Below are 26,867 nucleotides of genomic sequence, written 5' to 3'. Positions count from 1 at the left end.
CATCGGCTGATCTTTTCAGCGCGGCGGGTGGAGGTGCCATGAAAACAGGAACAGTTGGTGGAGGAGGGTTTTGTTCGGGTGGTGGAGCTTGGGGATTATAGGAAGTTTCCCCCTAATAGTATTGGGAAATGGGGAAGCTTGTTGATGGACGAGTGGGAGGGTGTTCCGGAGTCCGAGCCGGTGAGAGGGTAGGAGTAGGGGGAAGTATTGGTGATGTTTGTCCCCTAGCCCATGCTAAGTGCATCCCAGCCATCTCTTGTCTCAACCTGTCTACTTCCTCCTTCATCATTTGCATTTCCGTCTTTTCCTCTTCAACACTTTTGTCCAAACCAGACATACTCTTCGGAATGGGCCCTTTAGATCTTGTATGGTAATGGTAAGCTTCCAGAACGTTCTAACGAGCTAACTGTTTAGCAGCTGCCTAGCGACAGCCTACTTCATCTCACGACGCACAACAGCCTCACGTTGCCTCGTCGCCCACTAGCAGTTGAGCAGCTCATCGCTAACCATCGTTAAACAACGCACAACAGTCCGCCGACCACACTACCAACAGCCCGTCGAGGTCGTTGGCAATCTTGGTACGAGTTTTCCGTTTCCGTTGAGGTCGTGGTTGTTCGTCGAGATCTGGTACGTCGAGGTTGCTGTCCGAGTTTCTGTTTCGTTGCGGTCATTTCCGGTTAGTATTCTAAGTTGTAATTTTTAATCGATGAAAGGTCTAATTCTTTTCCTTTCTTCTTGCGATTTTGTCTCCTAAATTTGTCGTCTAATGAATGACTTTATGAAATGTTCTCGTGATTGACATTATCGTTTATGTGTTGATGTATTCTTAGTAAATGAATTGCTATGTTTGAATTGCTGTCTTTATTTGGAATATGAAAAAAAATGAACTCGTTTAATTTTGAGTTATTGGAATATAATATTATGATTAACTCTCATGTTAAACCTTTGGATATATGCCTATCATTTTTCATTCTGAACTAGCATGCTAAGTGGTTATTTTAAATCATAATTGTGTTTCCTTGATTCACTATGAGCATTTTATCCATAGTACAGTGAATGTATTTTGTCTTTTGTCATCTCATTATTAATTTAGTACATTGGAATAGTGAGAGTGATTAATGAATTAATGAAAGGTAGATTTGGTTGAATTGGTAGATGTTATTAATCAAGTTTCGTTGATTAGGTGCAATTAATAAATCATTGTGATTACGGGTACGGTTCCCGTGACGTAGTTGTGATGCTTAATTTCTAAATTTCGGGGGTGCATCTTATGTAACCCGATTATAATGGCTCTAGATAATCTTAGTGAATAAATTAGGATTTCTTTTTTTAGAGACAAATAAAGTAGAGAATCGTAGTTGCTTTTAGGTTTGCCCTTTAAATAATAAATAAGACGAGTCTCGCCAAATAAAATACGCAAATTACGGGGTTCTCAATAGATGGTTATTTTAAATGATTAGATTTCGGGATATGCCGTTTAGCGAATTTTGCGGACTTCCCAAAATAATAACACGTTAGTATCTTTAGGAGCGTATTTAATAATGTTATCTCCCTAAACTCGGGTGCACATTTATGTGACCCAAATCCAAATCTCAACTAAGTCGAGTTGTGTCAACAACCACGGGTGCATTGATGTGACGTGGTTCGAGACACGTTTTCACGATGTTGCAATTCTCTTTAAAATAATGATAATAATAAAAGCAGTTAAAAGTTAAAATTTGCACATAGGTTCATAATTGTATAAAATTCAGATAATTAAGTCGAATATGACAGTTGAGCGACCGTGCTAGAACCACGAAACTCGGAAATGCCTAATACCTTCTCCCGTGTTAATAGAATTCCTTATCCGGATTTCTGGTACGCTGACTGTTAAACAGAGTCATTCTTTTCCTCGATTCGGGATTAAACCGGTGACTTGGGACACCATAAATCTCCCAAGTGGCGACTCTGAATTTTAATAATAAATCCCGTTTCGATTGTCCTTTAATTGAAAAAACTCCCTCTGCGCCTTGCGGGCGCGGGTAAAAAAGGAGGTGTGACAAAAAGAACTAAACAAAGAAAATGACTTTATGTAACAAAAGACCAGAATTTGCATTAGATAAGCGGTGAAACGGTTCGTATAACGAAACAAGCAAAACAACTGGGGATACAACCTAAAACAAACCTAAAACAATCCTAGACAACACTAAACAAACCACTATGACAAAAATGAGAGGATAAGAGGGTTTGACATAAGACAATGCCTGGATTGCAACCCTGCAAATAACCCGGACAACAGAAGTGATAACAAAATGAACCACCAAGACTCCTCTCCAGCTAGTCAAGAGATGAAGCGTCTTTCCAATTACCAAGCACGACAGCTTAACCACTGGGTTCCCCATCAATATTGCCAAAATCATTAACAACTTCAATATCATTAACTTCAGTCCGCAAATTTCCAAGAGGATTCACATGCTCCTTGTCACTGTCATTGATCACAATTACCCCTTCTTGAATCATTCTTTCTATTTCCCTTTTCAAAGAACGACAATCTTCAATGATATGCCCTTGGACATTAGAGTGGTACATGCATCGTACAGTAGGATCAAAGTCTTTTGCATATGGGTCTGGAGTATAGTCGAGGAGCGGCTCAATCAGGCCAGAATGCTTTAACTTTTCAAACAAGTTTGTGTAGGACTCCCCAATAGGCGTGAAACTATTTCTTTGTCTTTGTTCCCCTCCCTGCCCCTGTTTTCTAGGGTCGTTGGGTGCTCGAAAACGTTGTGAAGGCAAGAATACATTATATGGTTCTGGCGCTCGCCATAGGTAGTGACCTGGTGGTTGGACATATGACCGGACATTATTCGGAGGATAATACTGAGGTGGATTATGTGGAGCTCGGGGACAGGTTTGGGTGTGATGGGCGGAAAATAGTGGCTCTGATGGTGGGTAGTAGGGTTGTGGAAGGCCATATGACATGTGTGGGTAATTTGAGTGATGGGGTCTGGGCTGGTAGTGGGGGGGAACCTCCGAATCTGGACCAAGTACCTGCCTCGACTGTTGCGACATCTTCCTTTTTTTCTTTCCGAGCGCACCTCCCGTGCCGTTTTGGATAGCCTGAGTTATGGCCTCGATTGCCGAATAGCTCATTATCTTGTTGGACCTGAGTCCCTCTTCAACCATACGGCCCATTTTTATTACTTCGTTGAAAGATTTACCAACTGACGTCACCAGGTGACCGAAGTAAGTTGGCTCCAAAGTTTGTAAGAAGTAGTCCACCATTTCACCCTCCCTCATTGGTGGATCGACTCTTGCTTCTTGTTCTCTCCAACGGAATCCGAATTCCCTGAAACTCTCTCCAGGCTTTTTCTCAAGTTCCAATAGTGTGAGACAGTCAGGGATGATCTCAAGGTTATACTGGAAGTAACCTGTAAATGCTTGTGCTAGATCGTCCCAGGTATACCACCTGCTAGGATCCTGCCTCGTGTACCATTCCAGTGCGGACCCGCTTAAACATTGACCAAAATAAGCTATCAACAGCTCATCCTTTCCACCTGCCCCTCTCATCTTACTACAGAAACCTCGCAAATGTGCCATGGGATCACCATGTCCCTCATATAGATCGAACTTTGGCATCTTAAAACCTGCCGGCAATTGGACATCGGGGAATGGGCACAGATCTTTGTAGGCCACACTGACTTGGTTGCCTAACCCATGGATATTGCTGAAGGATTGCTCCAGGCTTTTTACTTTACGAAGCACTTCGTCCTGCTCCGGATTCTTAGCCAGCCTCTCAGTTTCTGCCGGGAGCTGAAGGTGAGGGGTGTAAGTGTATGGCTCGGGTGCTTTGAAGGTGAGTTCGGGAGGATAGTATTGGTTGTCGTGAACCTGAAACACTGGTTCATCGGCTGATCTTTTCAGCGCGGCGGGTGGAGGTGCCATGAAAACAGGAACAGTTGGTGGAGGAGGGTTTTGTTCGGGTGGTGGAGCTTGGGGATTATAGGAAGTTTCCCCCTAATAGTATTGGGAAATGGGGAAGCTTGTTGATGGACGAGTGGGAGGGTATTCCGGAGTCCGAGCCGGTGAGAGGGTAGGAGTAGGGGGAAGTATTGGTGATGTTTGTCCCCTAGCCCATGCTAAGTGCATCCCAGCCATCTCTTGTCTCAACCTGTCTACTTCCTCCTTCATCATTTGCATTTCCGTCTTTTCCTCTTCAACACTTTTGTCCAAACCAGACATACTCTTCGGAATGGGCCCTTTAGATCTTGTATGGTAATGGTAAGCTTCCAGAACGTTCTAACGAGCTAACTGTTTAGCAGCTGCCTAGCGACAGCCTACTTCATCTCACGACGCACAACAGCCTCACGTTGCCTCGTCGCCCACTAGCAGCTGAGCAGCTCATCGCTAACCATCGTTAAACAACGCACAACAGTCCGCCGACCACACTACCAACAGCCCGTCGAGGTCGTTGGCAATCTTGGTACGAGTTTTCCGTTTCCGTTGAGGTCGTGGTTGTTCGTCGAGATCTGGTATGTCGAGGTTGCTGTCCGAGTTTCTGTTTCGTTGCGGTCATTTCCGGTTAGTATTCTAAGTTGTAATTTTTAATCGATGAAAGGTCTAATTCTTTTCCTTTCTTCTTGCGATTTTGTCTCCTAAATTTGTCGTCTAATGAATGACTTTATGAAATGTTCTCGTGATTGACATTATCGTTTATGTGTTGATGTATTCTTAGTAAATGAATTGCTATGTTTGAATTGCTGTCTTTATTTGGAATATGAAAAAAAATGAACTCGTTTAATTTTGAGTTATTGGAATATAATATTATGATTAACTCTCATGTTAAACCTTTGGATATATGCCTATCATTTTTCATTCTGAACTAGCATGCTAAGTGGTTATTTTAAATCATAATTGTGTTTCCTTGATTCACTATGAGCATTTTATCCATAGTACAGTGAATGTATTTTGTCTTTTGTCATCTCATTATTAATTTAGTACATTGGAATAGTGAGAGTGATTAATGAATTAATGAAAGGTAGATTTGGTTGAATTGGTAGATGTTATTAATCAAGTTTCGTTGATTAGGTGCAATTAATAAATCATTGTGATTACGGGTACGGTTCCCGTGACGTAGTTGTGATGCTTAATTTCTAAATTTCGGGGGTGCATCTTATGTAACCCGATTATAATGGCTCTAGATAATCTTAGTGAATAAATTAGGATTTCTTTTTTTAGAGACAAATAAAGTAGAGAATCGTAGTTGCTTTTAGGTTTGCCCTTTAAATAATAAATAAGACGAGTCTCGCCAAATAAAATACGCAAATTACGGGGTTCTCAATAGATGGTTATTTTAAATGATTAGATTTCGGGATATGCCGTTTAGCGAATTTTGCGGACTTCCCAAAATAATAACGCGTTAGTATCTTTAGGAGCGTATTTAATAATGTTATCTCCCTAAACTCGGGTGCACATTATGTGACCCAAATCCAAATCTCAACTAAGTCGAGTTGTGTCAACAACCACGGGTGCATTGATGTGACGTGGTTCGAGACACGTTTTCACGATGTTGCAATTCTCTTTAAAATAATGATAATAATAAAAGCAGTTAAAAGTTAAAATTTGCACATAGGTTCATAATTGTATAAAATTCAGATAATTAAGTCGAATATGACAGTTGAGCGACCGTGCTAGAACCACGAAACTCGGAAATGCCTAATACCTTCTCCCGTGTTAATAGAATTCCTTATCCGGATTTCTGGTACGCTGACTGTTAAACAGAGTCATTCTTTTCCTCGATTCGGGATTAAACCGGTGACTTGGGACACCATAAATCTCCCAAGTGGCGACTCTGAATTTTAATAATAAATCCCGTTTCGATTGTCCTTTAATTGAAAAAACTCCCTCTGCGCCTTGCGGGCGCGGGTAAAAAAGGAGGTGTGACAAAAAGAACTAAACAAAGAAAATGACTTTATGTAACAAAAGACCAGAATTTGCATTAGATAAGCGGTGAAACGGTTCGTATAACGAAACAAGCAAAACAACTGGGGATACAACCTAAAACAAACCTAAAACAATCCTAGACAACACTAAACAAACCACTATGACAAAAATGAGAGGATAAGAGGGTTTGACATAAGACAATGCCTGGATTGCAACCCTGCAAATAACCCGGACAACAGAAGTGATAACAAAATGAACCACCAAGACTCCTCTCCAGCTAGTCAAGAGATGAAGCGTCTTTCCAATTACCAAGCACGACAGCTTAACCACTGGGTTCCCCATCAATATTGCCAAAATCATTAACAACTTCAATATCATTAACTTCAGTCCGCAAATTTCCAAGAGGATTCACATGCTCCTTGTCACTGTCATTGATCACAATTACCCCTTCTTGAATCATTCTTTCTATTTCCCTTTTCAAAGAACGACAATCTTCAATGATATGCCCTTGGACATTAGAGTGGTACATGCATCGTACAGTAGGATCAAAGTCTTTTGCATATGGGTCTGGAGTATAGCCGAGGAGCGGCTCAATCAGGCCAGAATGCTTTAACTTTTCAAAGAAGTTTGTGTAGGACTTCCCAATTGGCGTGAAACTATTTCTTTGTCTTTGTTCCCCTCCCTGCCCCTATTTTCTAGGGTCGTTGGGTGCTCGAAAACGTTGTGAAGGCAATAATGCATTATACGGTTCTGGCGCTCGCCATAGGGAGTGACCTGGTGGTTGGACATATGATCGGACATTATTCGGAGGATAATATTGAGGTGGATTATGTGGAGCTCGGGGACAGGTTTGGGTGTGATGGGCGGAAAATAGTGGCTCTGATGGTGGGTAGTAGGGTTGTGGAAGGCCATATGACATGTGTGGGTAATTTGAGTGATGGGGTCTGGGCTGGTAGTGGGGGGGAACCTCCGAATCTGGACCAAGTACCTGCCTCGACTGTTGCGACATCTTCCCTTTTTTCTTTCCGAGCGCACCTCCCGTGCCGTTTTGGATAGCCTGAGTTATGGCCTCGATTGCCGAATAGCTCATTATCTTGTTGGACCTGAGTCCCTCTTCAACCATACGGCCCATTTTTATTACTTTGTTGAAAGATTTACCAACTGACGTCACCAGGTGACCGAAGTAAGTTGGCTCCAAAGTTTGTAAGAAGTAGTCCACCATTTCACCCTCCCTCATTGGTGGATCGACTCTTGCTGCTTGTTCTCTCCAACGGAATCCGAATTCCCTGAAACTCTCTCCAGGATTTTTCTCAAGTTCCAATAATGTGAGACAGTCAGGGATGATCTCAAGGTTATACTGGAAGTAACCTGTAAATGCTTGTGCTAGATCGTCCCAGGTATACCACCTGCTAGGATCCTGCCTCGTGTACCATTCCAGTGCGGACCCGCTTAAACATTGACCAAAATAAGCTATCAACAGCTCATCCTTTCCACCTGCCCCTCTCATCTTACTACAGAAACCTCGCAGATGTGCCATGGGATCACCATGTCCCTCATATAGATCGAACTTTGGCATCTTAAAACCTGCCGGCAATTGGACATCGGGGAATGGGCATAGATCTTTGTAGGCCACACTGACTTGGTTGCCTAACCCATGGATATTCCTGAAGGATTGCTCCAGGCTTTTTACTTTACGAAGCACTTCGTCCTGCTCCGGATTCTTAGCCAGCCTCTTAGTTTCTGCCGAGAGCTGAAGGTGAGGGGTGTAAGTGTATGGCTCGGGTGCTTTGAAGGTGAGTTTGGGAGGATAGTATTGGTTGTCGTGAACCTGAAACACTGGTTCATCGGCTGATCTTTTCAGCGCGGCGGGTGGAGGTGCCATGAAAACAGGAACAGTTAGTGGAGGAGGGTTTTGTTCGGGTGGTGGAGCTTGGGGATTATAGGAAGTTTCCCCCTAATAGTATTGGGAAATGGGGAAGCTTGTTGATGGACGAGTGGGAGGGTGTTCCGGAGTCCGAGCCGGTGAGAGGGTAGGAGTAGGGGGAAGTATTGGTGATGTTTGTCCCCTAGCCCATGCTAAGTGCATCCCAGCTATCTCTTGTCTCAACCTGTCTACTTCCTCCTTCATCATTTGCATTTCCGTCTTTTCCTCTTCAACACTTTTGTCCGAACCAGACATACTCTTCGGAATGGACCCTTTAGATCTTGTATGGTAATGGTAAGCTTCCAGAACGTTCTAACGAGCTAACTGTTTCGAAATCTCTGGTATCAACAACAAACTTGTTAGCGTTAGAGTTTAACACATATTGCAATTTCACGTTGGGGATGCAATGTTCCTAGACAGTTTAACCATTTCTAATATGTCTTTGCTTCGACCGCATGCGTCATTCCGACTTACTTTGTTTGTGCCTTGTTTAAGTGTTTCCGAAACTTTCTTTATCTCTCTTTTTATTTTCTTTTTTTTTCCTTTTTCCCTTTTTCTTTTTTTTTTCCTTTTCTCTTTTTCTTTTTAGTGGTGGTCGAATCTTATGTGGATTGCCTACATATCATATCCACGCATGAATCAGACCGGGCGTAGTTCTGCCACATAAAAGGTAAACAACAATAAAACATTTTTGGAATCACTTAAAGACGAACAACAGACTCGAAAGTCAAACGGCCCACATACTCTAATCAAAAGAAATACAAACTCAAGAAAAATAAAATGACAGATTCCTTCCTCTATATGTCGATTTTAACCAAACGGTTGTTTTTGCAAACGTGGCCCCTTCCCAATTTCACATGAATTTTGAGGTCGGGAAGATTATTTTATGACACTTCACAAACTTGTCTGTTCTTTTACGAAAATAGCCTTTTGACAACTGAAAGATACTCTAAGGCTATCTCGGCAAGAACGGTTTAAGACATCGCCGAAGCTGGCTCGGCTTAAAAAATCTAAACGGTATTCTTGACCACTGACTCTTTTTCTTATTATTTTTCAAATTAAAATAAAATAAAAGACCGGATTTTGCCAACGCGGCCTTTCAGCACCTCGGGGACGAAGATTTTAAGGCTGCATTAGCTAACCGACCAAAATCCTAAAAACATGACCAAAGGTGGCCGTTTATGTAAAGTCAGCCTTCCGGCGTGCTTTTTGGGAACATTCGGCTATTTCTGACAAAAACAGCATCACCCAACTCTATGACAAAAAATTAAAATTTTTGACATTTTTTGGCTATTTTTGCAAAAGGGGAGGTTGGACCTGATGAGGGCTGCCTACGTATCATACATCCCGTGAGAATCAAACTGGCGTAGTTCGAGCCGATCAGGAATAAAGAAAATAAACTAACTTTTTTCCGAATAAAATACTTACAAAGAAGAAAGAAAATATTTTTGGATTTCGATTTTTTTTTTTTTTTTGAAAAGAAAGTCGTCTAAAGAAATATTTTTTTGAATTTTAACTTCTTTTTCTTTGTTCTTTTTTTTCTGGAAATTTCGAAAAAAAAAACTTCTAAAGAAGAAAGGAAATATTTTTGGACTATTACTCTGAATTTATGAAAGAAATACTACAAAAGAAAAAATATTTTTGAATCTTGAATTTTCTTTTGAATTTTTAAACAAATATTTTTGGATTTTGAGAGAGATTAAAAGGAAAATTTTTTTGTATTATTTTTTTTTAAAAATTGAGGTCTAAAAGAAAGACTTTCTAAAGAAGCGAGTAATGGAAAATATTTTTTGGATTTTTTGAATATGGTGGGCCAGAACCGAAGAGGTTTGCCTACGCATCTCACATCCGGTGAGAATCAGACCCGCGTAGTTCGGGCAACGACAATAAACTAATTCTGACAACAAGACTTGTTTAAATAAATTACACTAAAAAACAATTTTTTTTTATTTTTTTTTTCACGAAAATTTGGCAAAGTTCGTCGGTAACTCAGAATTATCTTACTGCTATTTTTCCCCCAATATTCCAGTATTTTCAGAAGCCGGTCAGTATGCAAGTCTGCGACAAATAAATGCATAAAACAAACAGGATGCAGCAGGATGGTCTTTTCATTTCAGGTTGCTTGTCCTAGACGGACCCAACCCCTGTGTTGAGTCCCCTAAGTTAAGTGCACATGATGCAAATAAGCGTTCCTACTAGGGATCCGGCATGAGGTTTTGTTACTCTAGGTTTATCCTGGGTGTTTGTTCTAGACCTGGCTTACCCGAGCAGACAACTCGAGCCGAGGATGGGAACTCCGTACCGGTAACAAAAAGATCATCCGGTTTTGCAACTCCTCCGAATCCTCGTTCTATTTTTGGATATGATACTAAAAGAAAGAAGTCACGACCAGCGTGCACTCCTCAAGAGAGAGGAGAGAGGGATTTCGTAACAGTTTATATATACAGTTCAGATAATATCAAAGGTAAGAGCAACATTTTCCACATTTAGGCTAAAATATGTAATAAAATCAGATAATAAATAAAGCCAAATAATAACAATTATTCTAAGCTCGAATTCTTGAATCCTGAACCAGAGATTCTGGGTTCGTCCCCAGCAGAGTCGTCAGAGCTGTCACACCTCCTTTTTCACCTACACCCCCGCTAAGGGACGTAAAGGGAGTTTTTTTAAAGGAATTTGCAATGTCATGGAAATACATCTCGAACCACGTCACAATCAATGTACCCGTGATTAACGACACATTTCGACTTCGTTGAGATTTGGATTTAGGTCACATAAGTGTGCACCCGAGTTTAAGAAAGTAAATTATTAAAAGTACGCGGCTAACAGTGACTAACGCGTTATTACTTTTGGGAAAAAGCCGTGAAATTCGCTAAACGGCCGATCCCGAGTTCTAAGTATTTAATATATATACAATCGTGAGGGCCCCGCAATCGGTGAGTTTTACTAGGCGAGGCTCATCTCGTTTATTTTGAAAGGACAATCCTAAAGTGACTACATTTTCTATTAAGTTCGTCTCTAAAATAAAAGAGAAGAGGTCCTAATTAGTTACATGTTTATAAGCTCGTGCCTCTTATTGTTTATTAGATTAAGACAAATGCAAACGGAAAATTGCAACAGAGCTTACTCAAGGGAGATTGTATTGTTCCTTATTCTATTAGTTAATAACACTAAAGTTGAGATTATGAATAGAACACGAGATTGACACCCAGTAATATCAAAACAAACTAACTATTCTTTGATTAATTTAAACTAACATTATTAGATGAATTGAACTAGTGGAATTAACTATGTGTAATACAAAGCCATTTTTTTTACTCTTTTTACGACTTGTCGAAGAAATGCGTCAATGCTTTAAAAACTGACATTAGGCTAACATCAATCACTAACATTTGAGAATATTAGTTACTAACATTATTCACATTGCTATTTAAAATGATGTTACTTACTCAAGCGAACTCGCAATTTCAGAACTAACCCTATTAAACCAACATGCTGATTTCCATGAGCTATTTGAACCCGTTTCGTGGCATAACCTATTTGAAACTATTACACGACTACCGAAAAAAGAATTAACTACACTATATTTCATAACTAGTAATCACAAACTAAGATTAGTTACAATTGATATTCACATGTTTGTAGAAATAGATTCAACAGTCCAGTTTATGCATTCCAAAGTCATTCTAATACATGTTATGCGATATCAAGTGAACTACTGCTTATACATTAAATTAAACACAAAGAAACAGGAGACATTCAGAAATCCATTCCAACAACTCTTTATTGCCTTTCCATTAAATTTGAGAGCTTTAGAACATGTACCTGGATAATGGAAATACAAGAAGATGAAGGAGCAGTCAACAACAGTAGTAACACAGCAAAATACAGCAGCAGAAAGCCCAACACAGTAGCTTCAACACCTCAATCTAGAAATCCCAGCAACACGGAGAAAACTAGTAAAAATGGAGAAGAAAAATAGTCCGAAAATCTCTCTTTGTTTTCTCTTTCTAGCTTTGAACTCTCTCTGGTATTCTTCCGCTTTCAATATTTCAGAAAATTTGGTTCTATCTTTTTTACTCTCTCCAAAATAAATTTTGTCCCTGTATATCCAGTGTATCCAGAGTGTATATTTAATGTATACCGCTCTCTCCGCCCCCTCTTTTTTTATTCTCTCTATCTATTTTTTTCCTCTTTTTTGAACCCCCTTCTTCCTAAATTTTCTCTTCTATTTATAGCAAAATTTTCGAAATTTTCAGATTTGTTTTTTTATTATTTTTTTATTTTTTAATTAAAAGAAATCCCACTTACAAATTGCTTTTATTTTTTTAGAAAAAGAAATACCACATTTATTTACTTTTATTTTTAAAATTCCAACTTTAATTACTTTTATCTCATTTAAAATCCCACTTTTTATTTTTTTAAAAGAGAATCTCACTTTATTTAACTTTTCTTTAAAAAAACAAACCACTTTCTTTTCCTTTTTCTTTTAAAAATGCTACTTTCATTTACTTTAAATTTTTTAAATTTTCAGATACCTTTATATTTATTTTTTAATTCCAACCTTCTTTTAATTTTTAATTTTTTAAAATTTCACAAAACTTTTTATTTTTTTAAATTTTCTACATTCTTTTACTTTTTTTAAAAGAGAATTCCACCTATTTTTACTTTTATATTTTTTTTATTCAATACTTCCCTTTTTCTTATTTTTTAAATCATTCCCGAATTTTTTTTTTATTTTTTTTTAAAAAAATTATATTTTTGGATTTTTGTTATAAAAAAAACAAAAAATAATAAAAAATATTAATAGTGATAATTCACCTTTAAATTTATTTTTTGTATTTTTATCCTATAATAAAAAGTGTAATAAAGCTAAAATAATAGTAGGTTAAAACCCCCTAAAATATTTACATAAAAAAAGTGATAAAAAATTAAATATTGTCAAAAATTAGGTGTTCACAAGGGGTACAAGAAGGCTAGGAGAGAGGCGAAGTTGGCGGTTACGGTAGCTAAGGCCGTGGCCTTTAGTCGTTTATACGAAGAAATTGGGGTTACAGGCGGGACAAGAAATTGCACAGGCTAGCAAGGGTGAGAGAGTGGAAGACCCGCGATCTGGATCAAGTGAGATGCATAAAAGACGAGGAAGGAAGAGTTTTATTGGAGGGGGCACAGATCAGGCGGAGATGGCATGCGTACTTCCATAAAATCTTGAACAAGGAGGGAGATAGGGGCATCGCGTTGGGGGAGTTGGAGTACTCAGAGAGGCAGCGAGATTTTGGGTACTGTAGACGCATACGGGTGGGGGAGGTGGAAGAGGCTATACGCATGATGAGTAGGGGTAAAGCGAATGGACCGGACGAGATCCTGGTGGAATTTTGGAAGAGTGTAGGCAAGAAGGGCTTTGAATGGCTTGCTAGGTTGTTTAACGTCATTTTTAGGACGAAGAAGATGCCCGAAGAGTGGAGGCGGAGTACGATGATCCCGTTGTACAAGAACAATGGGGGATGTTCAAGATTACAACAACTATAGGGGTATCAAGTTGTTAAGCCATACGATGAAAGCGTGGGAGAGAGTGATTGAAGGGAGATTGAGGAGGTGTGTGTGTCCATTTTCGAGAACCAATTTGGTTTCATGCCGGGACGGTCGACTACTGAGGCCATTCACATTGTGAGGAGATTGGTAGAGCAGTATAGGGTGGTGAAGAAGGATTTGCATATGGTGTTCATTAATCTGGAGAAAGCCTATGACAAAGTAGAGAGAGAGGTTCTATGGAGATGTTTGGAGGCGGGAGGTGTGCCTGTAGTATATATTAGAGTGATTCAGGACATGTATGATGGAGCTAAGGCACGGGTAGGGGTGGGCTACTTTGGGCAAAACCGAAATCCAAATTTTTTGGATTTTTGGATTACGAATTGGATTTAGGATTTAATTTTTAAAATTTTTGGATTTCGGATTGGATATTGGATTTGGTGCTTCGAATTTATGGATATCCGAAAATCCAAAATTCTTATACTTTATATTTAGTCCATTATCCATATGTCAATAGTAATAAGTTCAATACTCTACCCATTAGACATTATTATATATATTCAATATTAGTTACTAAGTTATTATGAGAATACTTTCTATTTGGACAAGGTTTTACTATTTCACTTCTTATCTATCGTATTAACGTCTCTATTGTATTTTTTTATTTTTTTATATAATAATTTCATTACTTTAATATTTCATATGGATGATTGTGGTGAGAATGAAAAACTTTTCAGGCAATTTAACATGAGTACTTCATTTGGATATTCATTTTTATAAAAAGAAAAGACATCTCAACTTATAAGCTCAAAACCGAAAATCCAAAATATCCAAACCGATTAATTCGAAACCGAACTTTAAAAATCCGATCCAATCCGAACTTATTTAGATTGGATTTGGATTTTCATTTCGTTAATCCGAAAATTGAAAATCCAAACCAAAATTTCATATGCAATCAGAACTGCCCGAACGCCCACCCCTAAACACGGGTGAGGACAGTAGGAGGAGACTCTGATTACTTTTCGGTTGAGATGGGGTTCCATCAGGGATCAACACTCGGCCCATTTTTGTTTTCCCTGGCGATTGATTCTTTGACGCGTCACATTCAAGGGGAAGTGCCTTGATGCTTATTATTTGCGGATGACATAGTCCTGATTGATGAGACGCGATGTGGTGTTAACGAAAGGCTGGAGGTCTGGAGATATACTTTAGAGTCTAAGGGTTTCAAGTTGAGCAGGACCAATACAGAATACTTGAAGTGTAAGTTCATTGGTGTTACCCAGGAGGCGGACGGGGATGTGAGACTCGATACGCAAGTCATTCCCAAGAGAGAGAGAGTTTCAAATATTTGGGATCTATAATTCAGATGAATGGGGAGATAGATGAAGATGTTACTCACTGTATCAGAGCAGGATGGACGAAGTGGAGGCTCGCTTCCGGTGTCTTGTGTGATAAGAATGTGCCGTTAAAACTTAAGGGTAAGTTCTACAAGGTAGTGGTCAGACCGACTATATTATATGAGACAGAGTGTTGGCCAGTCAAAAAGTCACATGTCCAGCATATGAAAGTAGCAGGAATGAGGATGTTGAGATGGATGTGTGAGCATACTAGATTGGACAGAATTAGGAATGAAGTTATTCGGGACAAGGTGAGAGTGGCCCTGTGGAGGCAAAGATACGTAAGGCAAAGTTGAGATAGTTTGGGCATGTTAAGAGGAGAAACATAGATGCCCCAGTCATGAGATGTGAGAGATTGGCCTTGGGAGGTGAGATGAGGGTAGAGGTAGACCTAAGAAGTCTTGGGGTGAAGTGATCAGGCGGGACATGGCGCAGCTTGAGCTGACCGAGAACATGACCCTAGATAGAAGGGTGTGGAGGTGGAAGATTAGGGTGGAAGGTTAGTAGGTAGTCATGCATTTCCCTTTGTCTTCCCTAGTTCGATAGTATTAGTGCTAGTATGCTACCATTTTTTCCTTAGTTTGCTATAGCCACGTGTCTTGTTCTGTTACTACTTACCTTCGGTAATTCCGTAGTTTGCTAGCAGGACTTCGTCATATTCTCGTGTGCTGCCTTGGACTTATTTGTCTAAATATACTATCTTGCTATTACTTGTTATCGGTACTCCTACCATATTCTTTGTTGTTATCTCCGATTTAGTTTTCTAACTATTTGTCTTGCTATAACTTGCTATCAGGACTTCCTTCACCTTCTTTAGCCGATGGTCATTTGAAAACAGTCTCCCTACCCTTCCAGGTAGGAGTAAGACTGCGTATATCTTATCCTCTCCCGACCCCACTTGGTGGGATTATGGTAGGTAGTTGTTGTTGAGCACAAAAAGTGATTTGGAATTTTTGAGTTAATACAGGTAGTTGTTAATTTCATAGAACTAGAATTGAGACCATAAGATACATTCATTAGGTTAAACATCTAGAGGATAAGTAAAGGATCTTAAATGAAGGGAGATATTACAAATTATTACTACTACATTTATCTATTCACTAATAATAATAATAATGATTAATAAGTGTATGGCTTTCCTCACCACTAAATTATTATTAAAAGCTGCATAGTGTGGTCCGTGTCGGCGAAAGAACGACGTCGTTAATCTCCACTTTCCACTATTTCTTAAACCAGAAATTGAAAGAGAGAGAAGACAGAAGAGAATGGGCTACATTTTTTATCTTCCTCAAACTCTAATTTCTCAGATCTCCTTCTCCTCTTTTACGGGTACCCTTCTTCCCTTTTCATCCAATCAGGCCACCATTCTCTCTGTAATCACATTTTGATTTCAGGAGCCAACTCTCATAGACCCACTCTTGTCATTTATTCTTCAGAACTATTAGGGTAATGAACTTTTGCTAGCAAGAGACAGAACTATCTTGAAAGAGTCCCTATGTAATCTCCTTTTCATGGGTCATTGCTGTTTTGTTGAAATTTTTTGACACTGCTTATTTTATGCCTCTATTACCTATTTATTTATTTATTCATTCACTCATTCTGTAGAATGTTTGCTTATAATTTGTACCTTTTTTTGTGATTCTTATTTTGGGGGAATTGAATGAATGTATGGGAACACAGGATATGGCATTGAAGAGGGGATCATCAGGTTTAGGAGGCAGTCAAAGGAACAGAAGCACTAGATCTAGCAGCTTCCCTATTTTGGTTCTAATCTTCTGCTCATTCCTTGCTCCCTTGATTTTCTTTGTCGGCCGTGGCCTCTACACCTCAATTGGTTAGTTTTATATTTCTGGAATTTGTTTATCTGCCGTTTTAGTGCTTATCTCACTATTGAACATTTTGTTTTATTCAACTCAGTTAATACTAATTGAGTGTGATGTATCAACAACAACAATTACGCCTCGATCCAATCTAGTTGGGATTGGCTTGTGAATTATCTATATCCATTTTGATCTGTTGGTCCCCCTTTCATTCCTATTAATAATAATTAAATGTAGTTCTAAAAAACTAGAGGTTCTTGCACTGAAGGGTGTCACCTAGTGTTTAATGGAGTAGGTGTAAACCTTGGAGATGAGGGTTCAAATCCCAACAAGGACTAAAAACACTACCTGATTTGCTATTGCATCGATACATTTGTGTATATTTTAGCTCAGCTTTCTGGGTTTTCATTCTGCTATTGTGCACTGTGTTTCTGGTCACTTAGTTTAGTTTAACTGGTTAACTTTCTCATCCATCCATTTCTCAGGACCTGGTAGATAGATGGTTGATTCTAACATTCTCTAAAATCATATCAGATATTTATTATACTTTTAACAATTTGAGATTGAGAAACTAAATGGCAGATATTTCTAACTACTAATGGTATCTCAGAATATTAAAACTATTTCATTGGACTCCTTGAAAAGAAATTAAGAAAGTAGACCACATACAATTTTTTTTGCTGGAAGGAGTAAGTAGGGTTGTTGTTGGACAGCTTGAGGTTGCCACTAGCCAGTACTAGTTTGGTTGTCGTCAATTGGTGTCTTATGAGTGGGAAAGCTGAGGCCACGACTGCATAAATGGCCTTTTCAAGTGGGTATTCACTATTATATTTGTGGGTTGAAATACCCATGCTGTAATTGTTATGACTGCCAAAGTTGTTTCACATATTGTCCTCCCTGCGATTGTGTAAGTTGTCATAACTCAAGTTATTGGACTTATGCAGATCATAATGATGTTTCCACCACTTCAAGTAAACAGGTATCAGGCTTTGCTATATTGTACCAATGTATTAGAATTCCAGGCTGCTGAATGTAGTTGAAGGAAAATTTTCACTCTGCTGCAGGATTTAGACTGGAGAGAGAGGCTTGCTCTGCAACAAATAAAACCCTTACTAACAAAAGAGGCAAGTTATCAAATTTTCAAGTTCTGTTTTTAAGTTTAGCATTCTCCTTTGGTCTACAGTGATGATGATTTCTTACTTAAGTGATTGTGCATGCCTTTAGGTGATTGATATCATTAAAGCCAGTACAGATGATTTAGGACCTCTCAGTCTTGATTCTTTTAGAAAGAACAATTTGTCTGCCTCATGGAGATTTGTCGGGCAAGAGATCGTGGATAAGCACAATGTAGCTGATGTAGAGGTCAGGATTGAGCTATGCTTTTCGTAACTAAAATTCTTATCCGTCCTGAAAAAATCATGTGACTAGCAACCCATAAAAAAACAAAAATCATGTGACTAGCAAGGTACTGATTTCTTTTCTTTTTCGATGTATCACAGGTAAATAAGCCAAGTCCAATAGCTGCAGATTCCAAACCAGAAATAACCAGAGGCAAACAGCATAATCTTGTTAAGGGTAAATGATTTGTTACAGATCTTGGTATTAATTTTAGTTGCATCATACACGTTTCCATAATCAAGGACTTTCTAATTTTCCAGGGGATAATTCCCAGTTTGTGGATTCACCCGCTAAGTTGGCCAGAAGGGTATGTATAGTTATTCTGTTTTAGACTCACATTTATTTTTACTTCTGATATTAGCAAATAAAAATTTATGATTTTGAACTCATCCTTCACTGCACACGGAATACTTCCCCCTCATGATCTTGCTTGCATTCCATCTATGAATAATTGAGTTATAACTTTCCAACCTGCTCTGCAGCAACTGCGAGAGAGAAAACGCGAAAAGCGTGCTGCTGATTTACTCAAACGAGATGATGATGTGACTGTGAAACTTGAAAATGCTGCCATCGAGCGCTCCAAGTCAGTTGACTCTTCTGTGCTGGGGAAGTACAGTATATGGAGGAAAGAAAACGATAATGAGAACACTGATTCAACAGTACGCTTGATGCGAGATCAAATGATTATGGCAAGGGTGTACATAAGCATTGCTACAATGAAAAAGAAGCTTGACTTGGCCCAGGAGTTACAGACTCGGCTTAAAGAAAGTCAGCGTGCGTTAGGTGATGCAGGCTCTGATGCTGATTTAACACGCAGGTGATTTTTGTTGACTTTTTTGCAAGCTCGATCACATTGCTTTTTGTCTCCGCTCTATACAGTGAAGAGTAACACATTCATGTTCCCCTGTTCAATAGTGCACATGAGAAAATGAAAGCTATGGGTCAGGTGTTATCTAAAGCTAGAGAGCAGCTCTATGACTGCAAGCTTGTGACAACGAAACTGAGAGCAATGCTGCAATCTGCTGATGAGCAAGTCAGAGGTTTGAAGAGGCAGAGCACTTTTTTGAGCCAATTAGCGGCAAAGACTATACCTAATGGGATCCACTGCTTGTCCATGCGTTTGACCATTGACTATTACCTCCTTCCTCCTGAAAAAAGAAAGTTCCCTAGAGGCGAAAATAGGGAAAATCCTGATCTCTTCCATTATGCGTTATTTTCGGATAATGTTTTGGCTGCTTCAGTCGTTGTCAACTCCACTATTGTGAACGCTAAGGTGAGGGATTCTGTTTGATATTTTGGAAACCATTGTCCAAATTTACCTATATATATATATATATATTTGGATGTTTGAGAAACTTATTCTATTTTCTGTCTTGTTACTTGCTGGTGCACTATCACTCTATCCGATCCATGATAACAATCACAAACATAAAAAAGTTGCATGTTATATTTGGGGCACCCTTGGATATCTTTTGCTGCCTTGCATGTTTCTGTAGTTCATCACATATTATCTTGGCTTTAACGAAATTAGCACTATGTTTGATGTTTCTAGTGGGTTGTTGAAGAATACGACTTGATATTTTGCAGGAACCAGAGAAACATGTATTTCATCTAGTCACTGATAAATTGAACTTTGGAGCTATGAACATGTGGTTTTTGTTGAATCCTCCTGGAAAAGCTACAATCCATGTTGAAAATGTTGATGAGTTCAAGTGGCTTAATTCTTCATATTGTCCTGTTCTGCGGCAGCTTGAATCTGCTGCTATGAAGGAGTACTATTTCAAGGCAGCTCATCCCAACACCCTATCTGCTGGTTCTTCTAATTTGAAGTACCGGAACCCCAAATATCTTTCTATGCTCAATCACCTAAGGTTTTATCTCCCTCAGGTTTATCCGAAATTGAATAAGATCCTTTTTCTTGATGATGACATTGTTGTTCAGAAAGACTTGACAGGATTGTGGTCAGTTGACCTTCATGGGAAAGTGAATGGTGCAGTTGAAACCTGTGGTCAGAGTTTTCACCGTTTTGACAAGTACCTAAACTTCTCAAATCCTCATATTGCTAGAAACTTTGATCCAAATGCCTGTGGGTGGGCATATGGGATGAACATGTTTGATCTTAAAGAGTGGAAGAAGAGAGATATAACTGGCATTTATCACAAGTGGCAAAACATGGTGAGAATTCTTGTGCCTTTCCATCACTCTTATTTTCTCTTAGTTATTTCTCTATTTTGGTTCTAACTGTTTTCATACCCATATGGTATCAAATGAAGTAAAACCTTTACTTAGCATCAGGATATGTGATTATAGGATGTCGTCATCTGTAGGTTTTACCGAGAATGAAGAATAGGAAAATCCGATTCACTAGTAATTAAACAAGTTGAACATGAGTTTGAAGAACTTTGAATGAAAAATCAGGAATCTGATAATGAAAGCAAACTTACATCTTCATTAGTAGACAAATTTATAGAGTTTACAAACTCAACTGAAAATAAAAACCAACTCCTACACATTAGGGATAACATAGAAACTAAATAACTGTTATGCAGTAAATAACTGCTACACAGTTTTAAGACACTTGGACTGCTGCAGTTCTTAATGCAGTTTTCTAACACTCCTCCTTGCTTTAAGAGATGCAAACTCCAAGTTTTTGCCCGAGAAGCTCAAATTTGTTGCCTGGTAAAGGCTTGGTGAAGATATCAGCCAGTTGCTCCTCAGTCTTGCAATACAGCAGAGTTACATCACCATTCTTTTGCACATCTCTCAAGAAGAAAAACTTGATGTTGAAGTGTTTAGTTTTTCCATGAAATACAGGATTGTGAGAAATTGCTATCGCAGCTTGGTTGTCCACAAATACTTCAGTGCCTTCAGTTTGTTTCATGTGTAAATCAACCAATATTTTTCTCAACCACAATGCTTGATTCGCTGCTGCTGTTGCAGCCACAAATTCTGCCTCTGCAGTAGATTGAGCCACAATGTCCTGCTTCTTTGAACACCATGAAAAAATTCCGGAGCCAAGACTGAAGCAATACCCCAATGTGCTTTTCATGTCATCCACAGATCCAGCCCAATCACTATCAGAATACCCAAGTAGTTTCAGATTTTGACTCTTCTGAAACTTAACACCATGATTAATAGTCCCTTTGATATATCTGATAACTCTCTTGGCTGCTTTTAAATGCACCTCACTGGCACAATGCATGAACCTCGATAAAATGCTTACTGCATACAAAATATCGGGTCTTGTAGCTGTGAGGTACATCAAACAACCGACTAAGCCTCTGAAGTATGCTTCCTCCACTTTATCTGCTCCATCATTTTTGCTTAGTTTCTCTTTTTGGTTCATAGGAGTTCTCATCTCCTTGCAATCTTCCATGTTGAATTTCTTCAGAATCTCCTTGGCATACTTCTTCTGACAAATGAAAACTTCATTTTGTCCTTGCTTGATTTCCATTCCAAGAAAGTAGGACATCGGACCAAGATCAGTCATCTCGAAGGCTTGCATCATTTCTTGCTTGAAATTCTCGATATACCTTGTATTGTTCCCTGTAATTAGTACATCATCCACATAGATAGAAACAAGAGTATCACTGCCATTATGTTTGACATAAAGAGTAGATTCTGATGGACCTTTTTCAAAGCCTAGGCCAAGCAAATGGTCATCTATTCGACCATACCAGGCCCCAAGGGCCTGTTTAAGACCATAAAGTGCTTTTCTTAGCCTATAAACTTTGTCCTCTTTTCCTTTCACCGGCAAAGCCCTCGGGTTGCTCCACGTAAATTTATTCCTGAAGAAAACCATTGAGAAATGCCGATTTGACATCCATCTGGTACAATTTCCAGCCCAGTTGTGCAGCAAGAGCAAGAAGTAACCTGATTGTGTCAAGCCTAGCAACTGGTGCAAATGTATCAAAGTAATCTACACCAAAAATTTGTGCATATCCCTTAACTACAAGTCTTGCTTTATGCTTGTTGACTGTACCATCAGGATTTAGCTTGGTTCTAAAGACCCATTTCAACCCAATTACCTTTCTGTCTTGAGGTTGATCAACAAGCTCCCAAGTCTTGTTCTTCTCAATCATAAACAACTCTTCTTTCATTGCAGCTACCCAATTTTCATCATTCTTGGCCTCACTGTATCCAACAGGTTCACATACTGCCACATTACATCTCTGATATATATCAGAGAGCAATCGAGTTTGAACTGGTGAATGATCAACCATCTCATCCTGCCATGAGGCTGATGTTTGCTTTTCAGGAACCTTTCGTGTTGAGTCAAGAGAATTCAGGATAGGTTTCTTTGAGTCTTCCCAACACCACTCTTCATTCTCCATAAAATACACATCTCTACTGAAGATTATTGTCTCAGTTTGTGGTTGGAAGACTTTATATGCCTTTGAAACTGTACTATATCCAATAAAAATGCCTGGAGCAGATTTTTTGTCTAACTTATCTCGTTTAACCTGAGGAACATAGGAAAAACAGAGACAACCAAACACTTTAAGAAAATTTATTGATGGTTTAAATCCATGCCAAGCTTCAAAAGGAGTTCGATCCTTCACTGCTTTTGTAGGAAGCCTATTTTGGAGAAACACTGCTGTACTTGCTGCATCTGCCCAGAATTTCTTTGGCAAGTTCTTGCCGTGTAACATGCGTCTGGTCATTTCCATAATGTATCGATTCCTTCTCTCACTTACTCCATTTTGCTGTGGAGTATAAGGAGTAGTAAGCTGATGATTGATCCCTGCTTCCTCACATAACATGTTGAATTGTTGAGAAGTATATTCCTTTCCATTATCTGATCTTACCGACTGAATTTTACAACCGCTCTCATTTTTTACTTTTGTTTTGAACGTCTGAAAGACATTAGCAGCCTCTGACTTGTATTTGAGAAAGTAAATCCAACACATGCGGGTTAGATCATCAACAAAAATGATATAGTAAAGGCTACCTTTTAGTGAGGAAGTCCTTTGAGGTCCTGCTGTGTCGGTATGAATCAATTGTAATTTCTTTGAGGCTCTCCAAGTTGTCTTTGGAAATGGAAGTCTGCTTTGCTTCCCATATTGACAAGCACTACAGTTTGAAGAATTCATTTCCAACACAGGTAAGTCCTCAACTATTTTCAATTTCTGCATTTTGAGCAGCCCTTCATAGTGAAAATGTCTAAGTCTCTTGTGCCATATTTCCGTAGCACTTTCTTTGGCTGAAAAAACGACATGCTCCTCAAATGGATCTAATGAGAAACTTTTGCCTCTCATTTTTACTTTAAACAATTCTTGATTTGAAACATGCTTGATCAAGCAATGTTTATCTTCAAAAATTAATTTGTAGCCTTTTTCCATCAACTGACCAACACTTAGCAAGTTTTGGTCTATGTCAGGTACATAAAGCACATCAGAAATTGTTTTAATACCTGAATGACCTGGAATAGCAATTGATCATTTTCCTCTGACAGCAATATGTTCGCCACTACCTATTCTGACTTTAGTAATGGTCGTGGGCTTTAATTCCTTGAAGAGGGCCTTGTCATTTGTCATGTGGTTAGTGCATCCACTGTCAATCAGCCAACAGTCGCTCGACGATCTGCTTGAAAAACATGTAGCGACAAAGAGTTGATCTTCCTCCTCTCCATCAACAATCTTAGCGTCTGCTTCTTGCTGCTGACCGTTCTTGCAAATAACAGCTTCATGCCCAAGTTGATTGCATTTACTACACCTGGCATCAGGTCTTTTCCAACACTTGTATGGTGGATGGCCTTTTTTGCCACAATGCTTACAAGGAGGATAACTTCTCTTTGAGTTTCCTGCTTTACCTTTGGTGGTATTTGCTGAAATGCCATCATCATTTGTTGGTTGATTCTTCTTGTTCTTCTTTTTGTTTCTGCCACCATCTTGGTGTTTGGCTGGCAATGCTCCCTCATTATTTCCTTCTTCTCGCATAACCCTTCGTTGTTCTTGAGCCTGCAAAGCATTCAACAATTCTCCCAAAGTGATCTTGGATAGATCCTTGGTATTCTCCAAAGTAGTTATGGTTGCTTCAAATCTCTCCGGCACAGTTACGAGAATTTTTTCAACAATACGAGAATCATTAAACTCGGAACCAAGCAATCTTACCCTGTTTGCTATGTTTAGGAGTCTCTCAGGGTAATCTTTGATGGTTTCATTTTCTTTCATCTTCTGCATCTCGAAGTCTCTGATGAGATTTAGAACTTGCAATCCCAGATGGCTTTGGCTGACTTTAGAGACATAATTCGAGTGAAAATTGTAGAAGATACTGCTGAAAATAGACAAGCCTTTGCCTTTGATTTTCTGGTTTTCCGTCTTTATGGTTCTTAATCTGGGCCATAGTTGGATTGTTGGGCAGCGGAGGAACTTCATAATCCTCTTCGACTGCCTCCCAGATATCCAAGGCATCCAGATAAGTTTCCATCCTTACAGCCCAAATTTGATAATTTTCACCATTGAAAACAGGAGGTGCCATTGTTGAGAAATTTGATTCTGCTTCCATGCTTGCAAATCTGTCTTGTTGAGAGTGAGTTTAATGAACACCCACAGATCCCTTAAGAAAAGAAAAGCTCTGATACCAATTGTAGGTTTTGCAGAGAATGAAGAATAGGAAAATCTGATTCACTAGTAATTAAACAAGTTGAACATGAGTTTGAAGAACTTTGAATGAAAAATCAGGAATCTGATAATGAAAGCAAACTTACATCTTCATTAGAAACTTTAGACAAATTTATAGAGTTTACAAACTCAACTGAAAATAAAAACCAACTCCTACACATTAGGGATAACATAGAAACTAAATAATTGTTATGCAGTAAATAACTGCTACACAGTTTTAAGACACTTGGACTGCTGCAGTTCTTATTGCAGTTTTCTAACATCATCTATGTATTTCTATTTTTTATTCTATTTTTTAAGTTAAAATATGTAAAGTAATGTATGGACTACATAATAGTGTTTCTCCTTCCTAAAATGTTTTTACACCATGTAGATATTTATTCCCAAAAGAAAAATTGAAACACTGCTAGAACACAATATTCAGCCTAATATAGTATTGTACTTGATATGATTTCTTGCTAAGTTGGATTTTGGTTCTCTTCTGCCTTTGCATTAGAATGAAGAGAGGGTCCTCTGGAAGCTGGGAACTCTACCTCCAGGGCTGATCACATTTTACGGCCTTACACATCCACTAGAGAAGTCGTGGCATGTGCTAGGTTTGGGATACAATCCAAGCATTGACCGGTCAGAAATTGAGAATGCAGCTGTGATACATTACAATGGTAACATGAAACCATGGCTAGAGTTGGCAATGACAAAGTACAGGTCATACTGGACCAAATATATAAAGTTTGACCATCCATACATTCGCAGCTGTAAGCTTAGTGAATGAAGCATTGATGAGAGCTATAGTACAGTTGATCTACTCATTTAGCTCGTCTTCTATGCGACAGACTGGTCACATTTTCTATAATTTGGTTGTGACCAATGAGCTCTTCTATGCAGCAATTTTCTTGTCTCCTTCATGCGATGTGACCCAATTCTTTATTCTTCCCTATGAATCTGTGAGTCAAATGTATTCATCGTTCAGTTTCTGATGCCTTGTTCACCTGTAACGAGTCCCCTCTGCTTGGAGCTAAGCTCAACTGGGGTAACAAAGAGTTTGTAATTTTATTTACTCCAGTGTATTCTTTGAACAGCAACTAACTTATATTCTAGAATTAAATCCAAGTTTAACCACTTGAGCGGGTATTTTCCCTTTTTAGGGTCTAATGAAATATAGCCTCTTCATCATGTTTCATGATTCTTTAGGAGATAACCTTATATTGTAGGGGTGTTCATAGGGCAGTTTGGTACGGTGTTGTCACTTTTCGGTTTCGGTTTGTACAATTCGGTAACTTTTTAGAGTTATATTTTATTAACCAAACTTATAATCGTGATTCATGAAAATGATTTTTCTGCTTCAAGTTAAAAGAAGAAAAAAACTACATCAGAGAACAAATTGAACCAAAATGGTAGTGGTGTTTCATTTTAAAACAAGACTCTCAGTCTTTGGTTGAGAAAAAAGTAAAGAAAAGCAATATTATTAGAAGCCAAATGTCATGAACTTTATACAACAAAATGCAAAGTCTCTGTACACGCACACTTAGACTCTCTGTCTCTCTCCCTCTTTCTGAATTCTTCTTATGGTGCATCCACATGGTAGAGTTATAATCTCGCAATTTCGACACAGCGTAAAATTCTTTTTTTCCCCCCTCTTCTGTTTGATCACTTGAAAGGCAAAATTATATATAGTTACCCACAATAAGTGGAACTAGTAATTTAAAAAATAAGGCAAGTAACTTTTATGGGGACATTGCAAAACTTCACTTAATTTACGAGGCCTATGAGCTTCTTGTAGAGTAGAATACATGCTTTGAAATGTGGCCACCGAACAGGGATTCTTTTTTCAGTTTTGATCTGTTAGTTGGTTAATAAATAATACAATTATGGTTCTTTTGCAACCTTAACACAGCCAAATGTGATCATCATCATGTGGGGATAAGATAAGACTAAAGGTTAGGCAACTATGTTGTTATCCTTCGAAGTAGCGATACAAATGATTATATCTTGTGTTTTCGTGGTGAACAAAATGCAAGACAAATCAGTCTATTTCTTTGAAAGCCAAATTTTCCCTACCAAATAATCCCTAGTGCAAATCGAGTTTTGCGAAAATGAGCATGTGTCTATATTATATATTTGCAGATGTCACATCTTCTATATGGCTCAGAAAAGTTAACAAGAAAAACAGAAAGCAAACGTGATGGAACATGGGCTGTTGCCCTCTTTCTGTTTGGTACGAGCCACTCATATATCTTCCCCATCAAAATTTACTGCT

General features: G+C 38.7%; 1 protein-coding gene across 4 annotated transcripts; it reads left to right on the top strand.

Annotated features, from left to right (window-relative positions):
* Nucleotides 1-16,020: 16,020 nt before the first annotated feature.
* Nucleotides 16,021-25,729, top strand: LOC104233750 (polygalacturonate 4-alpha-galacturonosyltransferase-like). Of its 4 annotated transcripts, XR_011405975.1 has the most exons (12): nucleotides 16,021-16,266; nucleotides 16,450-16,603; nucleotides 17,534-17,568; nucleotides 17,654-17,713; nucleotides 17,814-17,951; nucleotides 18,089-18,164; nucleotides 18,248-18,294; nucleotides 18,470-18,804; nucleotides 18,903-19,260; nucleotides 19,575-20,162; nucleotides 22,851-23,091; nucleotides 25,107-25,729. XR_011405975.1 is itself a non-coding variant. In XM_009787193.2 (11 exons), the coding sequence occupies exons 2-11, from the start codon at nucleotides 16,453-16,455 to the stop codon at nucleotides 25,380-25,382; spliced, it is 2,064 nt and encodes a 687-aa protein (XP_009785495.1). In that variant the 5' UTR covers nucleotides 16,021-16,266; nucleotides 16,450-16,452; the 3' UTR covers nucleotides 25,383-25,729. The 4 variants fall into 4 exon arrangements, 3 of the variants coding, with proteins under 3 accessions (XP_009785495.1, XP_070026525.1, XP_009785503.1); XM_009787193.2 differs by lacking the exon at nucleotides 22,851-23,091; XM_070170424.1 differs by lacking the exon at nucleotides 22,851-23,091 and having other exon boundaries at nucleotides 16,024-16,098.
* Nucleotides 25,730-26,867: the final 1,138 nt, after the last annotated feature.

Source organism: Nicotiana sylvestris, chromosome 1, assembly GCF_000393655.2.
Source record: "Nicotiana sylvestris chromosome 1, ASM39365v2, whole genome shotgun sequence".
In the NCBI taxonomy this organism is placed as follows: domain Eukaryota; kingdom Viridiplantae; phylum Streptophyta; class Magnoliopsida; order Solanales; family Solanaceae; genus Nicotiana; species Nicotiana sylvestris.
Note: the sequence above shows the minus strand (reverse complement) of the source record. Positions and strands in the feature narration are given on the sequence as shown.